At 40.0% G+C, this 19,150-nt stretch overlaps 1 protein-coding gene across 12 annotated transcripts in view; it reads right to left on the bottom strand.

The window, feature by feature from the left end:
• The window catches only part of trdn (triadin), a 303,322-nt gene that overhangs the window by 37,429 nt on the left and 246,743 nt on the right, over nt 1-19,150 (bottom strand). For 11 of the 12 annotated variants that reach the window (XM_062979180.1, XM_062979204.1, XM_062979213.1 and 8 more), the window contains 6 exons: nt 18,968-19,015; nt 17,983-18,030; nt 17,386-17,433; nt 16,863-16,910; nt 13,192-13,239; nt 9,686-9,736 (listed from right to left, as the gene is read on the bottom strand). In XM_062979180.1, coding sequence (XP_062835250.1) covers nt 9,686-9,736; nt 13,192-13,239; nt 16,863-16,910; nt 17,386-17,433; nt 17,983-18,030; nt 18,968-19,015 — 291 coding nt within the window. The remainder of the gene's footprint in view (nt 1-9,685; nt 9,737-13,191; nt 13,240-16,862; nt 16,911-17,385; nt 17,434-17,982; nt 18,031-18,967; nt 19,016-19,150) is intronic. The other variant, XM_062979220.1, reaches the window with a different exon arrangement.

Here is a 19,150-nt window from a genome sequence, read left to right as displayed (position 1 = left end):
AATAGTACTATCTTGTATAATATGACTCACAATGCTAAACAGAGATTATCGACAACTATAACATGTAGCTTGTAGGCAGAAAGACAAGCAGATAGAAACAAATGCCCAGCCACTCACACGCTGTGTTTACAAGCTCAGGCACACAGCAAAAACAGACCCTTTATTAAAGCCTCTAAAGACCTTCCATTTGTGGCAGATGGGTTGTTGTTCTAGTTGATGGATCACAAATTGTGCAGGCAGATATCAGGAATGGCAGCAAAAAAAATTGAAATTGACAAGAACACACACAGACTATCCTGAGCATATCATATGCCTGTATGGTGCCAAAGTAGGAGCTCCCACAGCTTTGCTGCATCTGCCCTGCAGCAACCTCTTGGAATAAATGTCCCTCCTGGTTTATTGTTCACGTAAATATCAAAAAAGCACCAGATCCGATCTCATTTTGAAAATTAAGCACTGCCAGCCTTGGTTAATACTTGGGTGGGAAACTGCTGGTGAATACTGTAGGCTTTATTTCTAGCAAAAACTAGCAAAACTGCTTATGAGTATTCTTTGCCTAGGAATGCCCCATGAAGTTCATGGGGTTGCCATAAACTGGTAGGCAACTTGTATTATTTCATAAATGCTTCATGTGAAAGGGATCTTGGAGACTTCAAAGGTTACAAGCTGAACATGTGAAAGGGATCTAGGAGACTTTATGGGACACAACGGCTGCAACTACAATGTGATCCAGTAGTTAAAAATCCACTGTGATTAGGTTACATAAATAGGGGTATAATGCCCAGAATGAGGGAAGTAATAATACCACTCTATTCTGCTTCGTCAGACTTCATCTGAAATACTGTGTCCAATTCTAAATATGACAATTCAAGAAGAATATAGACAAACTTGAACAAACTGTAAAAAGTCTGGAAACCATGTCCTATGAGGAATGCTTTAGAAGCCGTTTAGCTTGGAGAAGAGAAAGTTAAGAGGTAACATGATGATCTTGTTTAAATACTATATTTCTTCAATTCTAAGATACACTTTCCCCATATAAACATCCCTAAAATGGGGTGTATCTTAGCATTACAGGTGCTTTTTTGTATATATAAATAAAGCTTTTTTGTTGGTGGTACTGAAATTAGAGTGTATCTTACAATCAATGGCATTTTTGAATTCAAGAAAGGGATGCCATGTTGAGGAGGGAGCAAGCTTATTTTCTGCTGCTCTAGAGACCAGAAATCTCATCACATGAAGGTGGGGCCTGGTGTGGGGCGTGGGGAACCCATTTCCCCTCATTGCCCACCTTCCCCCTCACCTCATCCTACATGGAGAAACATCGCCATCCAGCTTCCCCTCATTGTTTCCTATGCAACATGGGAAGCTTCCTGTGTTGCTGCTGCTGCCTCCTGTGACATTTCCACTTTACTTGAGGCATGGAGCCCTGCTGGAAGTAGATCGATGTCGTGTGATGGGAGCCAGCAGGCTCTGTGCCTTAAGTAAAGTTGAAGTGTCATCGAACAGGCAATTTTGCCTGTCTGAGAGGTTGTAGGACACATTCAAATTACAACAAAAGAAATTCAATTGAAACATTAGGAAAAAATTCCTGATGATAAGAGCTGTTCAGCAGTGGAATATACTGCCTCATAGTTTGATGGAGTTTCATTCTCTGGAATTTTTGAAACAGCCACTGGATGCCCATCTGTCAGGAATGCTTTGACTGTGTGTCCCTGTATGTCAGGGGTTGACTGGATGGCTCTTGTGGTTCCCCCCCCCCCCAATTCTATGATTCTTGGTAAATGCCAGGATAATCTAAATCTAATCTAAATCTAAATCCATAATAAAAGCAAAAACCCGTATGTGGCACACGTGTCCGCTCACACAGACAGCCTCCAGCCTCCACAAACAGGCTATGTAGCCCAAACCCTGCCAATGTCCTCCCCAAACAGTACAGCCCACCACCCAAGGAATGCTTTCATTTGGGGACCATTTCCTCCTAGATTTTGCCTTTTCCTCCACCACAGGCAGGCATCCCAGGGTTCTCCATTGGTGTGGAATTTGCATGACCCCGCCTACTACACTTCCCTTTCAAATCTCTCTGCATAACAAACAGAGCAGAACTGAGCAGGAACTAAACTTACTGGAGGAGTTTGGGGGATTGACGCCACATGGTGGAAGTTGTAGTTCACCCCGCATCAAGTCAGAGCACTGTGACTCCTACTGGGGAATGTAGAGGAGTTGTAGTTCACCTACACACAAAATGCTATAAACCCAGACAATGATAGGTCTGGACCAAACTTGCCATGCATACCCGATATGCCCAGATTTGAATACTACTAGGTTTTAAGGGGAATTGGCATGGACATTTGGGAGTAGTAGGTACTGGGATTTATAGTTCACCTGCAATGAATGAGCACTCTGAACCTCTCCGATGATGGACCAGGACCAAACTTGGCACACAGGACATCCATAACTAACAGAACATATTGGACAAGTTTGGGGGAAAGGGAGTTATAGTTCACCTACATCCAGAGAAACAGTGACCCCCACCGGCAATCGACCGGGACCACATGACCAACTGAACATACTGCAGGTGTTTGTGGGAATGGGCCTTGATTTTGGGAGTTGTAGTTCACCTGCATCCAAACACCACTAAACCCAGCCAATGACCGACCTGGACCAAACTTGGCACATAGACTGAACATTGCCTGCTCTGGATACTGACAGATGTTTTGGAGCAATTGCCCCAGGACTCTGGGAGTTGTAGTCGTTCACCCCCATCCACAGAGCACTGTGGCCAGGCGATGACCTGCCAACGACAGATCTGGACCACACTTGGTACACAGGCCCAAAATGGCCAACCTTTCATACTGCTGGGATTTGGGGAGGATAGACCCACGATCCTGGGAATTGTAGTTCACCCACTCCAAACAGAATACATAACATTGAAAGACAAATAATACCATTCCCAAATGACCCGGGCACTGCTGGGTCCCAAAGCTTACTAGTATACCATAAAATTGAGGGCTGCTAGTGTTGTCCATAACATGGCATCATGAATCAGTTACAAATTTTTGTTCAATCTTAAAAAAAAACTATCCAAGATGTTAAATCCTATCCCTAAAATAGATTCTGCACTTTTTACATTTTTTACATTCAGACTAAAAACCAAAATGGATTTGCAGGACCTGATATAGAAACTATCAGTTGCCACTACAGTGTTCCCTCACTACTTTGTGGTTCGCTTTTTGTGGATTTGCTGTTTCACAAATCTAAAAGGTTATTATAAATCATAAAAAATTACAATTTACAGTCTAAGGAAGGGAGGAAGGAGAAGCCGAAGGGAGAGAAAAGGAGCCCAAGCAGCAGTGGGAGGGGAAGAAGGTGATTTATCAACACACAATTGGTTGATACTTAAAATAGTCTATAACTACTAAAATAATGTATAAATATATAGCATCCCTACTTTGCGGATTTTCACTTATTGTGAGTGGTCCTGGAACCTAACCCCCGTGGATAAGTGAGGGATCACTGTACATCCAAAACATCCACATTGATGTATTTTTATTTTCATGTCAGGAGCAACTTGAGAAACTGCAAGTCGCTTCTGGTGTGAGAGAATTGGCCATCTTCACGGACATTGCCCAGGTGATGCCCAGATGTTTTTGATGTTTTACCATCCTTCTGGTAAGCTTCTCTCATGTCCCTGCATGGAGCTGGAGCTGACAGAGGGAGCTCATTGCGCTCTCCCCGGGTTGGATTCAAACTGGTAACCTTCAGGTCAGCAACCCAACCTTCAGGTCAGCAGTCCTGCCAGCACAAGGCTTTAAGCCATTGTGCCACGGGGGCTCCTAATTGATGTAGTAGCATACAGTAATAGCACCCAGTGACTTGCCAATCAAATAATCAGACTGAAAAATGTATCACTTGCATACCTATGTACTAGCAGCAAACACATTCCAACATGGAGAAGTATGATCAAATTTGTCTGGGATTCTACACACACAAAAGGAAGTGATGATAGAAGACCCTACCTGTGGCTACACGATGAGAAGTATCTTTGGTTTCTTTAATCACTTTATGTGCTAAAATAATAGTAAATATCATAAGAAGCAGTTGATCTACATTTTGAAATGTACAGCTCCAAAAGCATAGGACTCCTAGACAAGAGGGAAATAATTATTTTCTGGAGTATTTAAAAGGCCAACTGGTAACTCCACCATATCTCTTAGTATCTAATTGCCTTTATGGTTCTTAAATGTCTTGTATATGTTTAGGACTTCAGAAGCTCCAGTCAATATAACCAATAGTTGGGAATTATTAAAAAATCAAAACATCTGCAAAAATAAAGGTTGAGAATCACTTTTATACCAAGGAAGGGAAAAAAAAACATTACTGTGCATTTCCTGATGACTGGGCTAAGAGAAGCAAACAGTTTCCTACTTGTTCCAAAAGTGGGTAAATGGAGATCTATGAAACTCACCATAGCTCACAGCAAACCATGAAAAAACTCACAGCAAACCATGAAAAAATTAATGCTCAAAGTGACAAATCTAAATTTGAACATAATGTGGTATCTTGGAGATGGTTTCCAAGTTTAAATGCAAAATTAAGATTTTATGAAGATGCTAGCCACAGATGCAGGAGAAACATCAGGATAAAATGCTGCTAGAACATGTTGATATAGCCCAGAAGCCACACAAAACCCCAGTGCTATGATTTCACCAATGCAGAAGAATGAAAATATTCAATGGAACCAAACATATTTTGAAAAATGGCAGTAAACTACTGAGAAAATTAGAGGAATATTGTACTGTCTTTTTGAAAAGCTATGTTTACAATAACAATAGTATTTAGTTAAAATAAAGTTTATACAGGTTTTTTGCCTCTTAGAGTGACTACAGTTGTATTAGAATTTTGTTGGGAAACTTTTGTTTGCAAAAGTATTTTGCTACTTGGAAAATAACAGCAGGAAGATTTGCTAGCTTAATTTGTGCATTGTGAAATGCTATATTGCGTTAAAATGTCACACTAGTTAATAATTAAGCAAAAGTATTATGTTTGAAAATGGCAATACATTGCATATAGTAGCCCCAAGTTGGTTAACATACTGTTTGTTATCTTAAACAATATAGATTCAGGCAGTACCAAGCTCCCATTAGAGATAACAGTAAAAGATCACTGTATTTTAATAAAATATGAATAATTGAGTTCTGGTGACATTTTCAAATTGAAATTTTGCCCTTCAGTATTGCAATAATTTATTTAAAGAGGTTACATATTCTAAATATAGATTTTTCTAAAATCTGAGTTACTTAGAGTTTTGGTACTTGCTTTAGATGGGCATCAGGTTTTGAGATTGATTGCATACAACATATAACTTATACTTTGTTAGTTTTCCAAATATCAAAGTTTTCAAGTTTGTGAGGAATATGCTTTCTCCTTTAAGGTACAGGCATTGAAATGTGAGTTCATGTTCTGCCTTCTGTAGCTGCCACATCTTCCGGTGATGGAGCCTCTGGTGGCCAAGGGGATAAAAGCCTCGTGACTTGAAGGTTGGGTTGCTGACCTGAAAGCTGCCAGGTTCGAATCCCACCCGGGGAGAGTGCGGATGAGCTCCCTCTATCAGCTCCAGCTCCATGCGGGGACATGAGAGAAGCCTCCCACAAGGATGGTAAAACATCAAAAACATCTGGGCATCCCCTGGGCAAAGTCCTTGCAGATGGCCAATTCTCTCACTCCAGAAGCAACTCTGGTTGCTCCTGACACACACACACACACAAAATCTCCCGGTGATAATGAAGTGTTAGGATGGGTTTTGTGCCACAGACCACTGGTATTTGAATGAATGAATGAAATCCTATACCTGGGAATAAACTTCAGCCAAAGAAATGAGACTAGCTCTGAGCAGTCAGGTATAGGATTTTGGTCTCGGTCAGCTACCTCCTCTGAATGATATATACTGTACACAGCGTTTTTTCAGAGTGCTGTCACCATCCATTTCTTCTTGTTTTCATTGCGTTTCTCAACACAAGACCATTATTTTTGGCTTTGCTTCAGGTCAAGTGAGTATTTAAATAAGAACACATAATCAGAAAAGGCTGCCAAGTGTGCTTAGTACCTGCAGAATGGTGAAGGAGAAACCAGACAGTGCTATTTAAAATGTGTGAAGTTGAGAAGCATAATACATTTGGGGTGACACACTACCAGTTTGAAAGAAACCGTTATACTTTACAGCTGAGCAAGAAAGAACATTTGCAGGATATAAACACTGTGCTTTGATTTCACAGTGAACTGAAATCCCGTTGCCCTTGGTCAGTAAAAGAAAAAAGGAAGGAAGGAAAAGAAAAGAAATGCTGACTACCTCAATAGCACAGAACTTTCCATGACAAAAGACTTTCCATTGGAAAAAATCTAATACAAAACTTTTTACATTTCAAAAAGATCAATCCAACCTCAAAAGAAATGCTATCTTTTTATCCTTTGTAAAAAGATAGCATTTGTGAAAAAATATAGATGAGAAATTCCTTAAGAGTCTGGAAGCACATGATGGCCCTTCATTGTGCATGTTACTCACTTTCTAGTGCTTTTCTAAAAATAAATAGATACAGAAATTACATGACATAGGGAAACCACCCCCAAAGTTGCCTATTAAAACATAACTATGGTTGGGAATAAGAAGCCTGGAAGTTGAATTATAACAGTGCAGATGATTCACTCATTTATTTATTTAGTATCGAAAGCATTGCATAAATTAGTATAAAAGACAAGCAGCTAAATATCTTTTGACCAGAAACGGGCAAAAGCCACCGTATTGTCTGTAGCCTCAAACAATTCTTCCTCTGTACATGAGGCAGGACACTGCAGACAAGCATGCAGATGCAGAGCTGTCTGTTCTGCTCCACAGTCACACAAGGTGGAGGACTCTTTTAGGTAATGCCATTTTTCCAGATTGTCTTTTGATCTGCCCAATCCACTTCTGAGTTTGTTTAGGGACTTACAAGTTTCCATTCTCATCCAACTAAGATTTCCTGGCTTAGCTGCTCCGAGAGATACCCTCACTGTGGCTGGGAGAACATCAAGAGGAGTAGTGGTTCTCATGACACTTGATTTGAGTCTACTGGGAGGAGGCTGATAGCCATGCTGTGGATGGCTTTCACAGTGTTCAACCTTATTCCTCTCACAGTCAGCAGCAACTTTCTGCCACACATCAGGGGGTAATGCCAGCTAGCTTGTATCAGCAGGTGTAGGTTTGAGACATCCTGTGATTATTATGTATATTTTGTTCAATGCTATGTTCACCCATTGACTCCCTCTATGAACCATCTCAGAGTCTAAGATCATCTGGGGAGGCCCTGCTCTCAGTCCCGCCTTCTTCACAGGAGTGATTGGCGGGGATGAGAGACATGGCCTTCTTGGTGGTGGCCCCACGGCTATGGAACTTCCTCCGCAGGGAAATTAGATCAGCCCCCTCCCTCCTGATCTTCCATAAAAAGTGAAGACATGGCTCTTTGACCAAGCCTTCGGAAATCTGGTGCAGTAATAGATATGAACAGACCAATGGAATGGCCCGGATTATGCCTATGGGTCACGTGATTTACTCTGTTGCTCAGAGTCAAATGTTAATGGTTTTAATTGTATTTTAATGTTTTACTTTTAAATGGTTGTTTTTGTACTACGTTTTTAAAAGCATTGAATTGTTGCCATGTTTTCAAGCCACCTTGAATCCCCTCCGGGGTTGAGAAAGGCGGGGTAAAAGAACAGTAAATAAATAAATAGTATAATAATTTCACTGGGCCTTCAACAGGAGCATAACTGGAACCTGAACCCTGCAACTCATCAACATAGATTTTTCAAAGGCGCAGGGAAGCCAATTTATTCGATTATTTTCCAAAATCTTGTTGGAGCATTATGCCAATTTAATTTGTACACTTTACATACCTGCTTGCATATGCTTGCATATGCTTGCATAATGAGATATCCAATATCCCCTTCCATCAGTGGCTTTCCATTTTCCCAAAGTGCAATGGATGAGTTTGCTGTGTTGGTACAGCTATGCCCTGACAAGGACATTTTTTAAATGCTCATTTGAGAGTTGCAATCCTCCCTCAAAACTCTGTCAGTCTCTAGAAAATAGTCACAGAGCTAGCAAGTGCTTTTGGTGTCTATCCAACATTCGGAAATCAGTGGCTGAGGTTAGCTTGGCGACAGAACAAAATAAAAGAAATGTGCTTTCCTCAACGTCACTATTTGGGTCAGGAAGTGGAAAAACCTATCACTATGAAAGAACATGGAGTTTGTTGGCATCAGCAGAAGAAACCATCCCAGCAGCAACAAAGCTGTCCTCCCAGTTTCCATTTTCCGCATTTAAGAGGGCCGCAGCCACTTTATCGTGACAGGGTGAAATATCCTCAGTACCTGTCACAATAACTAGTGGCAATTTGTAAATACGTGTATCTTTGGCCCTTTATTAATTCTATTTTCATATGCAACACTGAATTATACAACAAATTAAACTGTTACAGTCCATAGAGAAATGGAAAGTAACCAAGGGACAAGTCTTGTGATCATGTACATATCATATGAATTATGCTCAACGGAATCATTATGAATAGATGGATGTAACACAAATCAGGAAACATCAAAATGGCAATGTTTACTAATGACATATTTTCTTAAGTGGATATAGTCATTTTGAATATGGGGAAATTTGACTTTATTATCACATTTATTTATTATTTATTTCCACAAGGTGCTGAAGATGTATAGGCAGCAGAATTCTTATTTTACAGTGATTTTTTTAGATCTTATTTTGTGAGATCTATGTGACATGTCAGTTTTTGTTTCTTAAAATTTTTTTTTGCCTAATAAAGCAAAGAACTGCACATGGATGCTTGCAGCCAATTTACACATCGGGTTCTGTTTTTCTGACAAAATGTCAATGTCCTGTCACACGCATTCAGCATCACAATATCCCATTTGCTCTGGAAAATAAAATATCAGCATCAAAATATCCCATTTGCTCTGGAAAATAAAATATCGCATTCACATTATATAAATTCCAACATAAAAAAATGGATGAGCAAAGGCTATCTGGAGTTTTTGTTCAAGCAGTGAAGAGAAAACCCTGTAAAACACATGTGGGCACTAAACCTCGAGAGACTGTCTGTGACTTCTCCACTCCTCCCTTCTCTTGATAACATGTTGGACAAACTGATATTCGTACACATGACTATTAGGTTCACACATGAGGTCTGTGTAGTGAAAACAGAGATGCACAAAGTTCCAGCCCATTGATATTTTTTCCTTTTTTCCTGCCCTTAACCTTGGAGTGACACAATTTCATCACATTGCATACAGAAAGTCATACATGGATTTTAATCTGTGCTTAAGAAAAATGTGAGTACAATCCTTGTAAATCTTACAGATCCTTTCAGATCGCCTTTAACCAGTGTTATTCTGAGAGTGGCTTGGGAGAACTTTATTTACGTTATTTTGTAATAACAAAAGCATTGTTAGGACAGATTTATAAGAAGACAAATCCTTGCTCCCTCTCTATTATCATCTATTCAATGCTCACATTTTCTGGAAAGCAAGTATCTAATTTAAGTGTAAGTGAAGCAAATACTTTATTTTCAGGGAACTAAAGCAAATATTTCTAATCTGACATTTTGACTAATGTACAATATAAAATGATATTTACCTTTCTGCTTCTGGGGAATGGGAGGATGTTCTTCCTTTGGTTTTGTGGCCTCTGAAAAATCCAATTTTCTTAACTTACAAATATGCAACTTCAGGACAGGTTGTCTTACATCCAGATTTACAAGTCATCATTTAAAAGAAAAGCTACACATGCAAGTAAGGGAAAAAAACCACACCTGTAGCAGTGGAATGGAATATAATTTTCAACTTTAGAGATTGAAAAAAGTAATTCCTCCTCAGCTGAAAAGTAAAACTGGTGCTAAAATCTTTCCTAGGGTTATAGCCTCTTATAAATCAGGCTATTTCCTGGATATATGCTTATAAGAAGGTTAACGTGGATAAAGCCTGTGTGGAATATAATGAATGATTACTCAGCTAATAATGCTTTATTTAGTGTGAAAGGGTCCTATTCCCCTTCCTCTGATTTCCTTGTTTCATACAGCATGTACTCAAAGGGCTCGCCTTTTTTTGTGGTCTGCAATTTTCATTGTCTCCACTGTTGGCAGCAGTATTCATGGGAGCAGCAGTCAAAAATGTCTTGATGGCCACGTGTTGCCCTATTGCTCACTTAAATCTCACAGAGTTTATGGTTTTTGTTTTTGTTTTATTTTAAGAAATACTGAGAAAAAGGACACAGTCACAAGATTTATGGAAAATCTGTGCCTAGAGAATTTACTCATTTCAGTTGAAAGATTGCTTTTTCAAAATGCTAATTGGCACGTTTAATCAACATGCAAGCGGTGCTTCATTTTTGTCCGCATGCCTAGAAAACAAATCAATCAGCTAAAGGACATGAAGATAATTAAAATGATAATTTTATCACCTGCAAAATTTCTTTTTCTAGAAGATATATACTTTATTAGGAAAAAAACTAGAGTGCATTACAATATATATCAATGAAAATACCTTGTGTTTGAAGGAAACTTTAAAGTAGATATACATACAAGAAAATAATTCTGTGCATTGTGTTGGTTTTCTTTCATCAATATTTGCATTTATTTTCACTTGTGTATTATTTATTATACATATTCAGTTCATATATATATATGGGGAGAGTAGCTTGTGGCCACTTCTACGCTCCTTCCTTGTCCCAGTGTTGTAAAGGGAAAATATTATGTTAGGGATTTTGTGGTTTCGAAGCTTTATTTCACCAATTTATGATTATATAGTTTTTATTCTGTACTGGGTTTAATTTCTAAGTTTCCTTGAATCTCATTATTGGGGGAAAATGGAATGCAAGTAATAATAATAATAAAGGATCTGTTTTGGCGACTCCATACAATATGTACTTGTGCTGAATTAGGATGTACCAAAATTAAATTGAAAGAGAAGACACGGTTAAGTTAATTAGTTCCAGTGCCCACCACTTTTGAATTGTAGTCCTATGGAAACAGCTCCATAGTTAAAACAATCGGCTGTTGCAGCAGTCAAATATTGAAGAGCTTGCAAAGCATGTCATTTTAAGCCTAAATCAGCTTGACCTATCTGTAGAAAATTTTGGCACAGAAAACTTCTTTGGCAGGAGCTGGAAGCTTCACTCTTTCTTTTGGGGCATCTAGGAGAGCATATTAATGTATATTTTAATTAATCAAATCAAGAAAGTGATGGGAGAATATAATAATGTCATTTACAACAGACTCTGGCAAAAGGAAATTGCAGCAGTCTCACTTTGCTTGTGTTCAAGTTCAAGTTCACTTTATTACGGTCAATAACCAGCTCATAAGAAGAGGGATACAGTCCCACACAAACACATCAGGTCTAAGAATCAGGAAATTTAAAAATTTTAAAACTTCAAAACTTTGAAACCTTAAAACTTTAAAATAAGTGCATTGCCAGGGCATCAAGACAATTAAGACAAGAATCTAAGTCAAAGCCATATACAGGATTATATCAAAATCCAACACAATTAGTGGAATTAAAAGAAGGGGAGTCTGAAGGGAGGGACTTGTGGTGCTCATGTGGCGAAGGGAAGGGAAGGGAAGTCCAGTCAAACAGGGATGGGAGCAACATCATACTATAATTAAAAGACTATAATCCCAATTTCCTGCTAGTATGAAATCTTGACTTGTACTAGCTTGTGCTATTAGTCATCAAATGCCATATTTTAATTGCTGCTGTGCAGAACTTGGCAACATTATAAGTTATAGCTGAGGTCGTATCTGAAAACAGCAGGGAGATGTAAAACTGTGGAGAGTGTCCTGGGTGTTTGTATAGCCATGGCGTAATGAGGTGGGACCGAATATCTGTATAGAACAGGCACTGAAGAAGCACATGTTCCGTTGTCTCTATGTGTCCTGAGTCATGGGGCACAGTCTCTCGGTGTATGGGGTCTTCCGGTAATGACCTTCCAATACAGCAGATGGAAGGACCTGGCAACGTGCCAGAGTGAAGGTCCTTCGATGGCTGGAAACCTCTAGCGTTGTAAGATATTTCATAGGAGAGGTACACAACCTACTGACTCCACTGATAAAAAAGGATGGGGCACTGGCTAAGATTAAATTGTGCTCAATGTTCATTATTTGTTGCTTAATCAGACATTTGGCTTGGTTGTAGCCCAAACTGGTTAGTAGTCCTGGAGAGAAGCCCAATGATGAAATTTTGGCTGCTATTGCTTTTTCCCATCTGGACTGAAAGTCATCCGACATAGTAAGAAGTGCAAGGCCAAGGGGTGCAAGGGATAGTCTAAGCCAATAGTCCAGTATAACCAACCACACCCTGGCCTCAATTCTCAGGAAGCCAGTCTCCAGACATAGGGTGACATTGGAGACACACCTTGGTACCTGGAGGGCTGATCTTAAGAATCTGGATTGTACACTCTCCAATGGGGTGCAGTCAGAAAAGGGGCCTAACTGGGCACCGTAAAGAAGTTGTGCAACTGGTTTGGCATCAAATAGCTTGAGTGTCACAGGTATGTAGTGTCCCCCTCTTGACCTGAGATATCTTAGTATAGTAGACGAGCTCCTTCGAGCAACCTCAGCCACATGGTCTCCATGGGCTTTTCTGCTGCTGGAGGAATGGAGGACTATCCCCAGATATTTGAAGCATGGGACCTGCTCAATTTTATTTCTATCTATATTCCACTTTGCTTGTGCATTCATTCACATTAATAACATTAACTTTCTTGCTCTCACTCTGATGTTGCTTTGCCACAAATGTCCCAGTTTTCATGTGTGAAATGCTGAAGGGGATAGGGCACTAAGAGATGAAAGAATAGGAAGCACAGCTAACACTTTTTCTTTGCCAGGAACTGGAGGCTTCACTTTTTCTTTTGGGACATCTAGGAAAACACATGAATATGTAATTTAATTATTCAAATCAAGGAGGAGGGCAGGGGGATAGAATATTGTCCTTTCCAACAGACTCGGACAAAAGGAAAATGCAGCCGTTTCACTTTGCTTGTGCATTCATTCACAATAATAGCATTAACATTCTTGCTCTCACTCTGATGTTGCTTCGTCTCATATGTCCCAGTTTTCATGTGTGAAATCTTTTAATATTAACACTTACCTTTTTCTTTGGCAGGAGCTGGAGGCTTCACTTTTTCTTTTGGGGTATCTAGGAAAACATATGAATGTGTAATTTAATAAATTAAATCAATGACTTAAAGGATTTCACACTCATGGGTGCAACTGCAAAAGGGGAAGAAAATAAAAGGATGTCTGTGTCTGCAACCAAAGCAGAAGTTCTTTTGGGGTATTCTGTGCAAATTCAGATGTCACCTGGTCTCTTGTGTCCCAGTTTTCATCTGTGAAATGCTGAAGGGGATAGGGCACTAAGAGATGAAATAATAGGAGGCACAGCTGTATGGGGTCAAGTTGGTGGTGACCACTACATGTGAAACTGTACAACATGTTCATTGCTTCCATTGCTTTTCACTCTCTTATATTACCCATTTGCCTCTCTCCTCTGCCTTTCTGGAATTCTTTCCTTTACTTCTCCAGCCCCCGCCACCATATCTCTCTCCTTTGGTCCTGCCTTACCTCACCTCCCTGCCATCCACATCACTACTAACAAAATCTGTGGAGAGCAAGGCTGTCTGAATAAGTTGTCTTTGCTGTTCTTTGCAGAGCTGACCAAATGTGAATTGCCAGGCTTGGCGGTACTGTCAAGGGCAGGTTGTCCTTGGAGATCACCTCTCCCTCTATTCAGCTAGCTACCTCTATACAGCTAGCTACTAGGCATGTGCGATCCAGGAAAAAATTGGTTCAATACTCGTTTCTTAAGTAGGGGGCGCTGGCACTTCGTTTCTGAAACTACTTCTGAAATTTGGCCCAAAAAGTTTTGAAACTTAACGAATTTTCAGAATATTCTAAGTTAATTCGTTAATGGTGGACACGCATGCGTAGTGGTCAAAAACAGCACTGGGGGAACTTTCCAGACTCTCCCGCCTTCAGATATCCTCTTCAAACTTGGTACAGTGGTAGAACACATTTAACCCTGGTAGCTTACCAAAATTCAGAACGTTTCCATTATCCTCTGATTTTTGGTGAATTTTCATAGCTTTTATAATAAACCATTTTTTAATAATTGCAGAAATCTGTTCCTGATTTGAAAGTCTTATTTCCAGTTTCATTGGGTTGTCTTTACTTTGAAAGTCATTGTTCTACTACAGAAACTTTGTTTTTGTGGATGAAATGTTGTTAAATTGGTGGACAGTGTCCCAGGAAACCACAATGTGCTATTATAGCACCATGTCCCTTGCGCAAAGACAAAGTTCAGGCAGTGTCATAAAATTTTGCCATGTTTCTATGACAGAACCAATTAGGAAATGACATTTATCACCCAGGAACATAAATCATAATACACAATCAAATCACTCCTGACAGATGACCATCAACATCTGAATAAGGAAATCTGTTCCTGGTTTGAAACTGTTTCATTGGGTTTTCTGGGGCTGAGAGTGTGTGACTTGCCCAAGATCACCCAGTGGGTTTCCATGGCTGAGTGAGGAATGAAGCCACAATAATCGTCCAATGCTCAAACCACTACACTACACCACGCTGTCCCAAAAAGGGGCCGCTTAAAACCTCAGTCATTTGTTTTTTATGAATGCTCCCATGAGAAAATGTATTAAGGATGTAGGTGAACTACAATTCCCAAAAGTCTTGGGTCAACCCTCCCAAAACTCCCCCAGGATTCACAGCTGGCCATATTGGGTCTGTGTGCCAAGCTTGGTCCAGATCAATCACTTTTCTTCTTATCCCAGATTAAATGGCAGTGGGGACTCATATAATCCAATATAATCAGATAATCTGGGATCAGATCCTGTGAATTAGGGCAGTGTAGATTCACTTGAGTCCCCTTCCACACTGCTGTTATATACCAAGATCTGATCCCAGATTATCTGCTCTGAACTGGATTATATGAGTCCACACTGCCGGATAATCTGGGATAAAAAAATAATGTGGGATCAGATCCTGGGAATTAGGGCAGTATAGATTCTCCTGAGGCCCTATCCCTATATCCCAGGATCTTATCCCAGATTATATAGCAGTGGGGACATATATTATCCTCCTCCTCCTCTTCTTTCTCCTTCTGGAGAACCTTTGTGCAAAAGAGGGAGAGAGAAAGGGAAGCCAAGGGAAAGTTCTTCTTTTCCCCCTCCTCCTCCTTCCTTTTCTTCTTATCCCAGATTATATGGCAGTGGGGACTCATATAATCCAGTTTAAATCAGATAATCTGGAATCAGATCCTGGGATATAGGGCAGTGTAGATCTTCAACACTGCTCATCTATCCCAGGATCTGATCCCAGATTGCCTGCTTTGAAATGGATTATATGTCCACACTGCCAGATAATCTGGGATAAGAAGAATCTAGGACTGGATTTCTTTCAATGGGGTTTAGCCTGCTTCTAACCAGGAGGGGAGGGAACGCACTCAGGAGTGGGGCTTACACATGTCACATACACAAAAATATAGAGCAAATTTTAAAAGGAAAACTACTAAAACATAGATTTAAAATGCAACCTTTTCCCTTCCCAGAATGATACTATTAATATTATATATGTATTAGCTTTCCCTGCCCATTTCCAATTTTCTTCTCCCCCTGAAGTGGAAAGTCAGTCACACACCAACCTGGGTGGCGAGTTCTAGTTTGGGGTTTTGCCAGCACAAAACCAAAGTGAAGTGATCTGGATTGTGGATTGGGATTGATCCCCCTCCTTTTCCCCCTTTCCTCACTTAAAGCTTCTGGCAAAAGCAGGAGGGAGGGCTGTGAAGGGGAAGAGCAAGTGGTTTGGCAAGGGAGATCCTGCAGAGCGAGCAAACAAGACTCCCTCCTCTTGCAACCCAGTTTAAGAGGCCCATAGAAAGCAACCACTCCAGGACGGGGAAAGGGGATTTCTCTCCTGAATAGCAACCACAGGCAGCCACCAATGCACTTTGCAAACGAGACTCCCTCCCTTCTGCGATTGGCCACAGGGAGGCAAAGCAAGCCCAGGCTAGCCTGCACCTCCCTCAAACCAAGTTTGGATGCTTTAAAAATGCATGGCTTATTGGCTTAAGTACCGAAAAACATACGACGGCATTAAAAAATTGGCTATCCCGGTTCGATATCGCGGGATACACATGGAGGGATAACCCGCTTCAAAACTTGGTTCAAAAGTGACAAAACAAATGAATTGGATCCGATATACAAGGGATTTGACTTTTTTTGGCCTAACCTACTAGCATAACTCAAGATTTCCCATGATTTTCAGTACATAATAACTGAAGTGGCTAACTTTCCCTATGTACTGTGTTTCCTCACTTATCCACTGGGGTTACGTTCCAGGACCACACGCTATAAGTGAAAATCCGTGAAGTAGGGACACTATATTTATTTTAATATTTATACATTATTTTAGTAGTTATACACTATTTTAATTCTTTATCAACCAATTGTGTGTTGATAAATCGCCTCCTTCTCCTCCCATTGCCCCTTGGGCTACTTTTCTCTCCCTTTGGCTTCTTCTTCCTCCCTTCCTTAGGCTGTAAATTGTAATTTTTTATGATTTATAATATTCTTTTAGAGCCTATTGAAAAACCGCAAAACAGCAAATCCATGAAAAGTGAACCGCGAAATTGTGAGGGAACACTGTACCTAAGTTTCTGAAACATGTTTTTAAATCCTAAAGTAACACTGGAAAAAAACAAATATCATTGAAAGGGACATGCTATTTTTTTCTAGTAACAGTTACCCTTTGCTTTGGCAGGAGCTGGAGGCTTCACTTTTTCTTTTGGAGCATCTAGAAAAGTACATGAAGGCATGATTTAATTAATTAAGTTGCAGAAGAGAGGCGATGCATGCAGAAGAAAAATCTTGACCTTGCAAATAGTGTCAGACAAAAGTAAACTGCTACAGTCTAGCCCAATATGTATGTTCTTCTTCATTAATAACCTTTGCCATTGTTGCTCTCACTTTGATGTCACTTGGCCACATGTGTCCTTGTTTTCATGTGTGAAATGGTGGAGAATCCCAGGAATGAAGGAACAATGGAAAGTGGTTCTACATGAGGGTCATGCCGGAGTAGGCCACTGATTTCTTATTTCCTAAAATAACACTGATAAAACAAATGCATGCATCATTATTACCAGCACTACTAACCCTCTGGAAAAATGTGAATGGAAAAGAAGATGACTCTGGTAAAGCAAACAAATTTATTGTTCCTCATGAGAAAAAGTGATGTGAAAAGGATATGCACTTTTACTATTAACACTTACCCTTTTCTTTGATAGGAGCTGAAGGCTTAACTTTTTCTTTTGGTGCAGCTAGGAAAGTGTATTAATGCATAATGTAATTAATTAAACCAAAGATGAGATGTCAGAAGAGAATATAATCTTGCCTTTCCTAACAGGCTCAGGCAAAAACAAATTGCTGCCATTCCACTTCATTTGTGTGTTCTTTTTCATTAATAACATTTGCCATCTTGCACACACTTACTTTGTCATACATGCCCCATTTTTCATCTGTGAAATTCTGGTCTATAGTCCCTGCAATTCTCACTTGGACATAGAGCTGTCCAAATAAGAACTGCAGATATTGTGAGTTGGCATTGTGGACAGAGTGCCCTTAGAGATCACCTCTCCTAATGGCAGAGACAGCCCTGCAGTAACAACATGCCCAGCTACACAACATAATATTTTTACTGCTTTTCACTGCATAATAACTGGAGTGGTTAGCTCTCCCTATTGAGAAAAGTTTCTAAAACTTTTCTAATTTCCTAAAATAACAAATAAATTTATCATTGTTACCAGCACCTTCACCCCTCCACAAAAATAAGAATGGAAAAGAACATGCCCTTTACTAGTAAAACTTACCCTTTTCTTTGGTGGGAGCTGGGGGCTTTGCTTTTTCTTTTGGCATATCTAGAAAAGCAGATTAATACATAATTTGCTCACACTCTAAAGCTGCATGGCCACACATGCCTCATTTTTCCTCTGTGAAATGTTGGAGGAGATGAGACAGGGATGAAAGAACAATAGGAAGTGGGTTGTCGAAGGCTTTCATGGCCAGGATCACAGGGTTGTTGTATGTATGCCTCACAACCTCTAAGGATGCCTGCCATAGATGTGGGCGAAACGTCAGGAGAGAATACTTCTGGAACATGGCCATACAGCCTGGAATACATACAACAACCCAATAGGAAGTGGGTCTGTATGGAGGCTAAGTCAGTGGTGACCACTAAATGTGAAACTAAATGTTTACTGCTTGCATGCTATAAGTGGCTTAAGTGTTTCTACTACTTAAGAGAAGAGTAGCTGCTATCAGTTCATCACTATTGCTGTCCCTGTCTCCCTATTTCCTGACTCAGTTGCTTCCCTCCACTGCCTTTCTTGAATTCTTTTTTCTCTTTTCCTGCCCTCCCCACCACATTCCCCTCATTCAGTCCTGTCTTGCCTCACCTCCCTGCCATCCTCTCAATTGCTACCCAACCTTTGTGGGGAGTAAGGCTGACTGCATAAAGCATCATTGCTGCTCTGTACAGAGTTGTCCAAGTGAGAATAGGAGGGATTGTGAACTGGGATTGTGGACAGGCTGTTCTTGGAGATCACACCTCTTAATGGAGGAGGCAGTGCTGCACTGATAATATGGCCAACTACCACTATGTAATATTTTACCCACTTTTCACTGCATAATAACTGAAGTGGTTAACTCTTCATACTGAGAAAAGTTACTAAAATATTTTTATTTCCTAAAATAACACTGATAACACAAATAAATGTATCATTATTACCACCACATGCACGCATGCTGGAAAAATGTGAATTGAAAAGGAAATGCCCCTTTACTACGAATACTTACCCTTTTCTTTGGCAGGAACTGGAGGCTTCACTTTTTCTTTTGGTGCATCTAGGAAAGCATATTAATGCATAAAGTAAACCATTAAATAATAAAAAAGAGGAGATGTGAGGAAGCGATACGATCTTGCCCTTTTCAATAGTTTTGGCCAAAAACAAACAGTTGCATTCTCGCCTAGGTTGCCTT

The sequence above is a fragment of the Anolis carolinensis genome, chromosome 1, assembly GCF_035594765.1.
Source record: "Anolis carolinensis isolate JA03-04 chromosome 1, rAnoCar3.1.pri, whole genome shotgun sequence".
NCBI classification, from domain to species: Eukaryota; Metazoa; Chordata; class Lepidosauria; order Squamata; family Dactyloidae; genus Anolis; species Anolis carolinensis.
The sequence above is the reverse complement of the archived record's forward strand: the minus strand, read 5'-3'. Positions and strand labels throughout refer to the sequence as shown.